Source organism: Amphiura filiformis, chromosome 1, assembly GCF_039555335.1.
Source record: "Amphiura filiformis chromosome 1, Afil_fr2py, whole genome shotgun sequence".
Classification (NCBI taxonomy): Eukaryota; Metazoa; Echinodermata; class Ophiuroidea; order Amphilepidida; family Amphiuridae; genus Amphiura; species Amphiura filiformis.
In genome coordinates, this window is record NC_092628.1 from 68133735 (window position 1) to 68146568 (window position 12834).

General features: G+C 36.3%; 1 protein-coding gene across 2 annotated transcripts; it reads right to left on the reverse strand.

Moving 5' to 3' along the window:
* Positions 1–8320: 8320 nt before the first annotated feature.
* On the reverse strand, positions 8321–12464 carry LOC140151881 (uncharacterized). Of its 2 annotated transcripts, none has more exons than XM_072174207.1 (2): positions 12304–12464; positions 8321–10153 (listed from the first exon to the last, which is right to left on the reverse strand). In XM_072174207.1, the coding sequence occupies exon 2, from the start codon at positions 10142–10144 to the stop codon at positions 9290–9292; it is 855 nt and encodes a 284-aa protein (XP_072030308.1). In that variant the 5' UTR covers positions 10145–10153; positions 12304–12464; the 3' UTR covers positions 8321–9289. The 2 variants fall into 2 exon arrangements, with proteins under 2 accessions (XP_072030308.1, XP_072030303.1); XM_072174202.1 differs by having other exon boundaries at positions 8327–10161; positions 12304–12463.
* Positions 12465–12834: the final 370 nt, after the last annotated feature.

Sequence of the window (12834 nt, forward strand, 5' to 3'; positions counted from 1 at the left end):
AAAAAGTGCTGATATAGTGGTATAAATTAGAGGTTTTTTATATGAACATAATTTAGTGAATTTTTTGTTTGTTTTTATTTTGTTTTTCAAGTTTCATTCTGAACTTGAAAAGATGAAATTTATCTGTAAGAAGTAGTTACCCGTAAGAAGCCCTGTAATGATGACGCAATCTGGTAGATACGATAGAAAACGTAGGCCCTAACTATTTTGCTAGTAGGCTAGACTTAGCCCGTACATCATTAGGCTTATTGTTTTATGTTTAAAATTTGTTTTATTTCATTCATTCATTCATTCATTCATTTCATTGTTATTATTTGATTTACCAAGTTGGTGTAGTTGGACAAGAATATAGGCCTATTACTAGTATATTAGCTTATAATTATGCAGTCCCAGCCTTGGTTCGGGGGCCTCTGCGGTCGTTCAGTCTCGTCTTAATTTTGAAGACCATAAAAATAGGCAAGCAGTTACTACCGGTAGGCCTATATTAGATACCTAAGGCCCTGAATAATGTTTCAAAGTGTTATTAAAACACGGATTTAAGATTCGTTTTCGAACGTTCTCTCTCCTGATTGATTATGATTGCGATAAAAGCTTTTGGTTTTACAACACTTTTTGCGAATGTTTTGGCCGAATACCTTTTTATTTGCAATGTTTGCCTGGTTTTCAACTTTCACGTTTATAATGTTTTCTGCATACTTTAAAAGGTAAACTGCTTTAAAGCATTTTTCGTGAATGTTTTCATGCAGTGTTTTAAAACGCTCTTTACAGCATGATGCCTATACGGTAGGCCTACTGCATCAACCACAATCTAATTTAAAGCCACAAGTGTTCCGTTTTCTACTTTTGAAATTCGGTTTTGTTAGGCTATGTCAATTTCCGTGTTTTTCAGTTTTCTTGTGACCTCTCCGTGTTTTGCCCGTTTAACATAATATATAGGCCTACTTTTTGTCCGTTTTACAAGAAGTTTATTCAAGACATATTACAACTTTTACCCCAATTTTTACACGTTTATTTGATTGAAAACAACAACAGACACACTTTTTTTTTTTTTTTTTTGTTGTATTTTATTCACTTTTTATGCGGTACAAAATATTTTACAACTTTATTGTAGCTTTAGGCCTATAATAGGCCTATGACCTTTGTACGTGTTTGATATTCCGTAAAAAGTTAAAAATAAAATGAACAGGACAAAATTGTGCTTAAATAATCATGGTTTCGTTCGCGGCAACACTACCATGCACTGTGCAACTTATTCGCGTAACCTGTCTGTCTGTCCGCGCGCCCTGTCGCTTCTCAAACGCTGACGCGACGCCGCGGCGCGCCGCGGCCTTGCCGGAAGCTCTGCTGCACCATGGAAACAAGACTGCAGTAAATAAAATGATTACACCATGTGGATAAATATCTGCCGAATGTGCACGGATAATTTAGTAAAATTGTATATTTTACCTTCTAAATCACCAAAAAATGCCAATCTGCTGCAGTTGGACGCCCCTCCTCATTTTCTAACTTGACCAAACGTCACAAGTCACCGGAATATATATTTATGGAATAATCTTCAAAATGGACCTAAAATCCGCTGTATTTTTCTAAATCGCGATTTTCGGCAAGTTCACTTTTGACCACTTTTAACCATTTTGGTCCGCCATAGCGTCTAAATGAAGCATCACTGAGGTAAGTTTTTAAGTCAAACGTTTAGATATGGCCAAAATCTAGATAGTGTTTTTTCATTTTGTTAAATTAGGGCCTAGAACTTTTTTATCACCCATGATTCAAAAATTTGAACACGGGTCATACGTTTTTACTGATTGTTTGCCTATATTTTAAAAACTAAGCAAAATTTCGAAAAAATAAAAAAACACTTTCTTGATTTATTTGTCTAAATTAATAAAATTCATGTTTTACAATTTTTGATTTTCAAATAATTTTTTTATGGCGGACCAAAAAATTTTGGTCAAAAATGCCGTTTTTGGGATTTTCTCGAAAATTGTACTTTTTGACCCAAAACTGACATTTTAAATGGATTGATGAGCTCATTTCCGTTCAAAAAATGTATACTTTTATATACTTTACATAAATAGTTTTCGAGTTATGAGGTGAATAATAATGGATAATTAGTGATCCTGTGTGCCTCCTTAATGTTTAGAAAACAAAGAAATAAGCAGAGCCAAGTAAGAGTATGTTGAAAGAAAAACGCCGATGCATTAAGATTCGAATTGTGATTACAATGTAAACACCCATTGTGCATTTGAAAAAGGATTATGTTCAGTATAGGCTATTGTTCGACTATTTGCCGACTAGCATAGATCATTAACCAAATGATTATACTTCAGTTAATTAATAATTAAATAATTGTCAACTCATAATCATAACACATTTATGCATAGAGTGCTTTACAACCCCAATCTCAAATCCGCAATTTAGTTGCAAACATTTGCAATCAAGGTCATTACTGATGTGTCATACGTCATGTACGTTGAAGCGCTTTTGCTTTATTATAAGCTTTTATAGTCAATTTATAACGAAATGTTTCCTCCAAATAAAGAAGTCTACAGTTCTGGTAATAAAGTATTCTGGTTGCAATCTATTAGTGGCACTTGCTCGTAGTTAGGCTTAATGCGTTCTTTGTAAAGTTTATTGTAAAACGGCATACTCTTAGCGGCAAAGTGACAAACGTCTGGTGACAGTACATCCCAGCTAACAGCTTGAGGGGTGCCATCACGAAGTCCAGTACTTTTAAAGAGATTATGTTGCCATCCAAATATGTTATTCGCCTGGTAAAACGCCTCAGATACCTGCCAGTGCCAAGGCATTTGATCTAAAGCATCCCAAGACAACATATTGGCCTCATTGAATGGCAACCCTATCTTCTGACAATAGAGTTGTATTGTTTTTCCAGGTTGAGCTACCAGATCATCAGCATCGATAACAATGGATGGTTGTTTAAGTTTTGTAGTAACATACTGATGCAGATCATATACCTCCTTGTAGCATCCTCCTTTGGGCAAGTACAATTTCAACTCATCATATCTAGTCTGCTTTATCGTCCTTTCCCAAGCGGCAAATACTTTGGCAGGATGGCGGATGATAAAAGTATGTTGGAATCCTTCCGGGAGTACATCGTACTTGGAATCCATAGCGTATGCAGGGTCCGTAAGCAGGACTAACTGTCTTCCTGAGCATGCTGACTCGATTTGGTTTTTCGCCCATTGATATGTGAATTTTTGGTCGTCGGCAACCGTGGAAATTTGTGGAATACGATAGAGTGCTTGAGGTCCCAACATGGCGGCAGTCGAATAATGTTCAAACAACACGTGGATATCTGGTATCGTTGATAGGCTTCTTATTAATGCTGTGGATAGGCAATGTGGAATGTACCATAGGGCGATTTTCTTACATTCTGTGGAAATCTGTCCAAGATCAGCCATTGTGTGCTCTGTGTAAAAAAAATGAAAAATGAATGGTTATTTATCTATGATGTATACCGGGGATGTATATCACGATTTTTGTGAGATTTTTAAGTTTGACAAAAAGAACAGACCTACTCTTAAGCTCTCTTATAAGCTTAAGCTTCATCTTCGCAACATTTGCCTCATAGTAATAGATCCTTGTACTCGTACCGTATGATCCTTAAATGTTGAATTACACATGAACATTCCTATTATAAAATCTATGTCTGACAATTAAAGCGCGTGTTCCACTAGTTGATGTTTTCTGGTGATTGCTGAAGACATAAAGATAGCCCCATCTCCATCTATTGCGTAATTATTGCATTATTAATAATGATATGTATTCATTACTTTGTTTTTCATGCAGCTATTTATTAATTTCGTAAACGTTGTAAATGCGCTACTGTAATGGTAGCTAGACAAGATTGTTTTCATCGGGCCAAGGGACCAAAGAAGACCAAGGTATCATTCAAGGGGGCTTACATTTGACGAAAATGGTTAGCAATGACCTAAAAATTCCTACATGGAGCCAGGGAGGAAAATGGGAACAAGGTGTTTCACAAGCGGCCTGTTCCCCTTACCCCTGGCTACGCCACTGAATACTGTACATTATATAGAGCTACGTCAATTTGATAATTGATCATGGCAACATATCTATACTTCGCATAACTAGAAACAAAATGCTCCTTGTCATAATAATTTAGGTATGTCACAGTGGCTGCACAATAATTCTGCTACACTGTGCATGCAAGCATAACAGTGAATTGAAAAGGGCGCGCTTCAAATTTGGCCAATTTTAGAAAACATCCATGTCGATAAATGAATTTCTTCATATGCTTCATTTATCCAAATTGTTTAAATTTTTAATATATGGTGTGTGAAGCCTTTCCGAGGCTAACATCGGGTCCTTAAATAAAAAAATAGTTTTGTTTAAGAGCTACTGCCTGTTTTTATGGATTTTTGAAGATCGCTCATAAATCAGTAAATATAGGCCTGTTGAAGTAAAGGAACTACCACCATTTAGCTGAAATACTAATCTTTCTTAGCATGTAAATTAATTCCGTTGACAACGAATGAAACACTTCCCTAAAACTAGTTGAAGCAAAACATTAATCAATTATATTTTTAGGGAGTAATTTTCCAAACCACAATAGCTCTAAGCCATTGTGTGTGTCCAAGGCCATACTATTTTTGCATACGCGGTACAGTAAAATGGCTTTTGCTTTTACCGATTATCCTCCCATGTTAATCCAGATGACAAAATGTTAATTTAAAGTCTCATTGCAACTGAATTTTAATTTTTACTTTTCGGACTTGGCTTTGAGTAATGGTGACACATACCATGTTTACAGTAAAAATGAAAAATATATTCCAGACACCGTCAAAATGTCAAACTTTTTATTTTTTTGTATTGTTTTTAAATAATTAACTGCAGTTCATTTATTCAACCTCATAACAGGATCATACTTAAAAATTTATGATGAATGAACAGACGTTCATTAAATATTGAAAAAAACCTAAAATTACTCATGCCTAATTTGCATAATAATATCATAAATACATAATTAGCTGTAATTACCTAATTTGCATAATTAATTACTTTTTGTGTATTTTTTGTTATCAATTGAAAGAACTTTGTATACACATGTGTGCAAAAAAACCCGCACCTTTATATCATGTACGATTTTCTATTGGCATCAATTTTGCATATTAATTAGCTGAACTTAGTCATTTTTTGAGATTTAATTTGTCTGCAGATTGGCCGAAATTGCTAAAATAGTATATTTGGTTAATTTATTATAATTATTCAATGATAGATTTTTTAATTTTGTTTTCTGTAACGAAGTCAGGAAAGATATGCATTTAACATGTGATATTTAAATTAACGCTGCTTTTTCAAGCAAGCGTCCAAATATACCTTCAAAATCTTAAAATGTGCCAATTTTGTCATTACAGCCATTTGTGGCAGGATTTCATTCCATCTAGGAGCATCTTTAAATTGACACTACGTCACAATGCATTGACCGATTTCAATTCTGTTTTTTGATTTTTGATGCTTTAATAAAGCTCAATAATGTAGGAACATTAAATAACATGTTTCTGCTGCGATTATTTTTGAGGTGATATGCCTAATAATATACTTACCATTAATACTGCAATATACGTATTGTAATGTGACTGAGGAAACTTATTAGTCTGGTCTGTCCAAGGAATATCTCAAAATATCTGCCGATAAATTGAATTCCTTCGTACGACTCAGTTGCCCGCTCAAGCTCGCTCAGTTGATAATATCTTCTGAAGACAACCCCGGAAGACAACAGCAAACACTTTATCTTAGGACAACAATCTTGCGCTTGGTCAATGTGTATTTTTGCTAAGAGCAAACACTACAACCTGCTAGAACAAACCTAATGGTGATATTGGTTGCACGGACACAGGTAAAATGTTAGGTTAAAATTTTTGTCTTGTTTGCTATGATAACAAATATCCTACAGCTTCTTACAATAGGTCTATTCAAATATATATTATTATCTTATTGATAAGACTCCGAGTAGTGCCCACTACAAAGAGGTTATTCATTATTCAAAGTTGATTTGCTTGATTACCTTGATCACTGCTGGTGTAAATTAGTCATCCGTCCAGTAGAAAATAATAAACAACCAATTAAATCGTGATGATAATTATTTATTTCAATTTATCATGGGGAGTGCATGGCTAGAAGATTCCATACCTAAAATAAACTTCTAAAATAAATTTAAGGCATACTAGCCAGTCCAATGGGGGTATCATTAGTGCCCGAAATAAGCGTAGAAATATTTTCCTTATTTCGACCCCCAAGCGCCCGTAAATAAATCAAAATTCGACAACCACACAGATTCAGTCAGTTTCAATCCCCAAATTAAAATTATGTGTTCAAGTTGGATCGAGCTTAGTGTTTAAGTTTGAACTGCGTTTTGCAATCAGTATCGAATTTCCAAAAACACTTTTGGTACAGGTACGAGGGGTGATCAATAAGTTCGTATAACAAGGTACTTGAAAGAGTAGACTATACTTGACAAACCGAGAATAGGGTACAGGACACTGGTCCGAGAACAGTTCAATTCCCACCACCAGCCTTCCTTATACTCGATGGCTTGTCTCAATTTTAGCTATCAACATTGAATGATATATGCGATGCGATCAAGCAAAATCAGTCGGAACTCGGAAATATTAAATTATCAGTTTCTTGTAGGATAGATTAAGGCATTTACAAAGCTGCATTTTGCAGAAAACCCCATTGAAATTGAACAACCATTTCCAAAGATATGAGCAATTAAAGAGTTTCCAAAACAAGAGGAAACAAAAGGAAATATTTGCTTTGTTTGGCTATATCTCAAAGTCAATACTTCCGAGTTCCGACTGATTTTGCTTGATCGCATCACATATGCCTATGATTGTACTCGGCAAATGATCTGTCATCAAGACTCTCCCTGAATCTCAGAAAACAACGATGAAAACCTTCCGCTATGGTGATCGAGTGATGATCTTCTTAGGGGTGGGAGATCCAGGTGCTTCCACTGAATGGACTCATAATTCTAGTGGTTAGTGTATGTCTTATCACCTTTAGCCAAATGTGGATGAACTTGTCTCAGTCCTCCTTCTAATTGTATAGAAGGTGTTGACCTTATTAATTATGTCAACTATAGTATCAATTTTTTGTACTAAGATTCTGGGACATCCATCTAGAAGACACACTGGAATACCCCAATGTTAAATGTTTCTAATCTTTCTTGTTAAATTTGGTTCTTTATACATTATCAATACCACTGTTCCAGCACGTATATCATTAGTGGTGACGTCAGCAAGTCTTTTGGACCTTGGATGATCTTAAAAGACGCTCTTTCCATCCTCGAACTCTAAGGACCCTTTCGTTGCTGTTGAATTTCAAGGACTTCATCACCACTTACAGCAACTGTACATTGTTCAATTTCATATCTCTTTACAAAGTATAAACGTTTATTGTTTTTAATCACAATTATTATGTGATCTCCAAAGAAGTGTGAACAGAGTACAAACATAGTTACAGCCTGGAAGGAAAGCAACACTATCCCCGCACTATCCAACTGCGAAACCAATGCCACAGAGAACAAAGACCGTAGAACCATCAGCCTGTCCAATTCCACATATGCAACAAAGATCAGTATACAAATTCATACCCAAAAGATGGATTCAAAGGCAGAAGATTGTATTGGAAAACCCCAGTTTGGATTTATAGGCATGGTCGTGGCACACCGAGGAAGCATTTATTGGAGCCGTGATGAGGATGCTCAGGTTTTATGACACAATATGAATGACTCATCTTTCATTTTGAGGCAATTTATAAACAATTTTGTAACACTTTATACGATTGAATCACTGAATCTAGGCCTTTTAAGGTAGAATACCAAGCAATCAAGCTCACAAATGAAAGATAGTATAGACATAAAACATCATCAGTAAAGTTCAGACGAACTTACGTGCTGGGAGTACGTCATACGTCATGGGTGATGTCATAATTTGGTGCAAGCGAAGATGCTGATTTGAAGTGACATGACGTTGGTACCCAGGGGTGGGGGGCACATCAAAAACAATTTGTGGGTATGTTCCCCCGGAATTTTGAGTTGGTGGGTCTTTCGGAGCTGATGGCGTACCGGTAAATGGGATCTTGGAGCTGCGAACCGGGAAATGGGGACTTTTGGAGCTGATGTGAACAGTCAAAATCAAAGGTCTTTCTTGGCTTTTTCGTTGAAAATCGCCTGAAAAAACAGAAAATGAGGAATGAGCAATTTTTGGGTCTTTTAGAACTGAAATTAGCAAATTCAAGGGTCTTTTGGGGCTCAGGCTATTTTGGTCAAATATAGGGGGTCTTTTAGAGCTGCAAAATCCAAAAAAGGGGGTCTTTCCGGGGGAGCATACCCGTATGGTCATTTGTGTTAAGTGCCTCCCCTGGGCGTTGGTAGGGCACATGCTCATGAATGTTCATTAACATGATTTATCAGAAATCAAACAATTGCACTCGCAAGTATATGTATCATCGTGCATTGCACTTTTTTTATTCACCATATTATAAAAGGAAAACAAACAAACAAACAAACACCCCAACAAACATGACAAACAAACAAACATACAATACAATACCATACAATAGTATAAAAATTATCATGCAATACAATACGAACAAAAGAATTAGCAGGTTTAAAAAACTTGCTAATTCTTTTGTTCGTATTGCATTTTCCTAGAAGTTCTCGATTCTAAATAGTTATATTCCCACTTTTTTCATCATAAAACCAAAATCACGTTTCACTTGAGTTAAGACAAAAGATCGCGCTACCCTAACATACCGCATTCCAATGTCATACACAAATTATGTTTTACTGCTATCGTATATTAGCATGCATGGAATTGTGAAAGCCCCATCTCTCCATTTCTCGCTCTCTTGCCAATTGTTTTGGTCCATTTTCCGGTTTTGTGTTGATTTGAAGAACATTTAACAAATTAAGATCATGCAGAGAATAGTTATACATGATGGAATGGGCCGGGGCACACTTTAATAACAAAATGATACGGGTATGCTCCCCGGAAAGACCAGTTTTTGGACCGCGCATGTTCTTTTAAGCAGAAAGCTGAAAGAGCCTATTAACTGCCGGAACAAGAGTGTATGATGCATCGACAGTTCGCATCTTTGAAAGACCTCAAATCCGTTCCACCAACGTTTCCACTGAGGAGCACCCATGCGTGTATATACCAACATGAAAAAAGTATGTGCCCCCATGGTATACATGAGTGTTGCTTTCATTATTTAATAAGAACAAAGTCATGTTCATTTAATCAATTTGGGTACCGGGTCGTAACCGTTTCTCGTATAACTCTTTGTAAGACGGTAATGCAATATCTGTAAGTTCTTGTATCTCTTTTGAAAGTTTGCTCATATCTATGACATCTCCGTCTGCTTTCAATTGATCAACACACGTGCTCTGGTAAGCATGATGATTAATTCCAAGCATGGATGTCATTTCGCGAAATGTTGGTGACATGTTCCAATATGACGGGGGATCGGCAGATGGACTCCATTTCATCATTTGTCTATCATACGTCAAATCAACTGCATCGCAATATAGCTGTAATGTCTCTTCTGGATTCTGGACCAGGTCATCTGCATCAACTATTACTGAATGTTGATGAAGCTCATCTGTTACGTACTTGTACAAATCCACAAGTTCTTGGAATATACATCGACAATTAGGAAGATAGCTTTTAATAGGAAAGGGCATTTCTTTGATCATCACTGCCATTGAACGGAAGACTTTAGCTGGATGTCGAACCATAAAGGTATGTTTAAACCCATTTGGAAGCATGTCATAATTGCCATCTACCTTTACAGTGTAAGCTGGATCTTTGACAATGATCAGTTGTTTCCCTGTGTGATCCGATTCCAAAGTCTTCTTCACCCATTCGTAAGAGTACTCTGGTTGTTTGGGTGGTTGACCTCTGAATGCTGGAGGTGAACAGACACGTTCTGGGCCAAAACAACAGGCTGTGCCATAATATTCAAAATATACTTCGCATTCGGCAGACGATGATGATATACATCGGGTTAGCACTGTGGATAAACTTCGTGGAACCGACCATATTGCAACTTTGTTGGGATCAGTAGAGTTACGATTGATATCAGTTGACATTGTGCAGTGCTATAATTCTGAAAGTAAAATTCAAGAAAATCAGTATAAATGATATAAATAAATTTACTAAAATCAATGTGAGAGGAATTTTGCCTCTAAATGCGGGATCTTTTTTTGGTTGCTAAAAATTGGAAAATAAAATAATAAATAAATAGATAAATAAATCTATTAAACAAATATAGATAAATAAAATAGGTGAGAGTATTTACTACCTTATTAATAGGCCTACACCTAAACTAAATTTCGACTTTGTGTCAAATAGTTTAATCCAACGAAATTGAAAACTCATATGGGAAGTAAACATGTCCGAGAAACTCATTCACGAACAAAAACGTAACAAAAACGTTTGAGCCACGGCTTAAATGTCGAAATTTACGGTATAATCGTAGTATCGTGATATAGCTTTAATTGGTTAAACTAGTTTACTCACTGAAGGGTTATGCAACCATGTTATTCAACTTCTAATAGACTGATTCTATTTTGGAAAAAAGTTTGCGTAAAAGTTGGCAACCATGCAGCTTATTTTGGTTAATTTGGGTATATGCTGAACTCGAATCTGTTGTCTGCCAAGCAGTATATAGGGCCTATTTTAAGACCATGACCCTCAAAAAGACCCCCAAAAGACCCCATAGGATCGTATAGGGCAGGCCCGTAGCCAGGATTTTTTTTTTGTGTGGGGAGGGGGTTGGTGCTGATTTTGAAAAAGTCGACTTTTTTCCAGGGGGGGGGGCAATTTTGTGAAAAGTGGACGCTCTTCCCCAAAAAGCTTTAAAAATCCGGATTTTTTGGAAGTAGAGGCAAATTGTTCGCTTAGCTTAGAGGTTTCAGAAGAATAGTTTGCACTATCTGTGATGTCTAGTTAATATGCTACACAGCAAAAAGTTAAAAGATATGTAGAATTCCATGGTGTGTCGCACCCCGGACCCCCTGGCTACGGCTCTGGTATAGGGGCATTTAAAAAAAATCCAATAACACTTTCAAACATGTCAAATTATTCGTCTGGACTCACGGATCCCACAAAATGTAAAGTTTGTGCGCGTACGACCCATAATTAAGAAGTTATGGGGCACACAAGGTCAAAGGTCTAATTGCTTGTTGTGCATGGGTCAAAAGTCAAAGTTGCTCCGATTTTCGTTAAAGTTGATACAAATTGTTCCCTTAGCTTAGAGGTTTCAGAAAAAGAATAGTTTGCACTATCTGCGATGTCTAGTTAATATGCTACACAGGAAAAAGTTAAATGTAGAATTCCATAGGATGCTATGCCATTTGTACTTATTTATCATCTCTCTTCTGAACTTCACATCACAGATAGTAGAAACTATTCTTTTCCTGAAACCCTTGAACTTGAAGAACAGTTTGCCTCCATTTTTATCGGGAGCAACTTTAATTTTTCACCCCTGTACAACATGTAAATTGATCTTGAACTTGTTGAGCCTCATAATTTTATAAATATATGTCCTACGCAAAAATATGTTGCAGTTTTGTGATCTTTAGGCTCAGACGAATAAATGACATGCTTGTTAGTGAATTTAGAGCATGTTTAATTTTTGCCCCCTGTATGATCATGTAGGGGTTATGGGGGTCTTTTTTAGGGTCACGGGGTTCGAATACAGCTTGTGGCAGACAAAATATTTGAATTCAACATACCCGAATTAACTAAAATAATTTAGTTGCCATATACAATACGTTGTAATTTCGTTCTGGTATACCAGAACGAAATTCAAATTTCACGATACCTTTGCTAAACGAATTAATCTGCAAGAAATATTTTGTAGGCCTACATAAACATTGTGTAGCCAGAGGTTTCCAGTGATATAAAAATCTCAACATTTTTTGAGAAAAGTGGGGGGATGAGATCACGAAATGCCCTTTAATTCGTTTTAAGGAGTGCTAGACCTATATAATAAACGACATTACTACAAAACTCACACAAGTAGGCATATGGCCTAATTCTATTAAATTTAATGCTTTTAGTAACTTTGAACAGATTTGAGTAAACTGAACTGACATCCGACCAGTTTCCTCAAATTTAGTAGGCCTAATTATAAGTAGGCCTAGTACTAAATTGACATGACACACGCAAGTTCACAAAATTATACAAATATCTCATATTATCAGACTAACAACTAATTTTAGTAAATCTTTGCAAATTAATTTACCTTAGCTTAATTGCTGGTGATTGGGACCGACTAAGAAGAACCATAAGTCATTTCGTCGAAGGCCTGAACAGTACAGAAGTCTTCTACAATTCTATAGCAATATGCTGCCTATGACAAAACATGCATCCATGCGCGTGCAGAATTACAACGAAATAATTTAGAATGATTAAATTGATATGGGTCAATGCGTTCTCTGTATTTAAGTTAGGCGTGCAGCCTAACTTATTTTTTTCTTGCTGTTTCTTTCTTTCTTTCTTTCTCACAATTTACTACTTGTGCTACATCCGTGATCGGATTTCGACCAAACGCATACCCAAGCCGTATTGGGTAGGTGGCTACAAAAGTCTTAAAATGTTTTAATATCGGAGGTCATCCAGGGGGTCACAGGGGTCCGAAATGGTCAGTTTTGCCTCATATGTGCCGCACCCCCCATTATAATTAGGGGCAAAACATGGAGACATCTAGTCTAGTGTTTTGATAAACAAGAGATAACCACAGGCAATGGTTCTGCTGTCTGTGCTTCAAAACGTG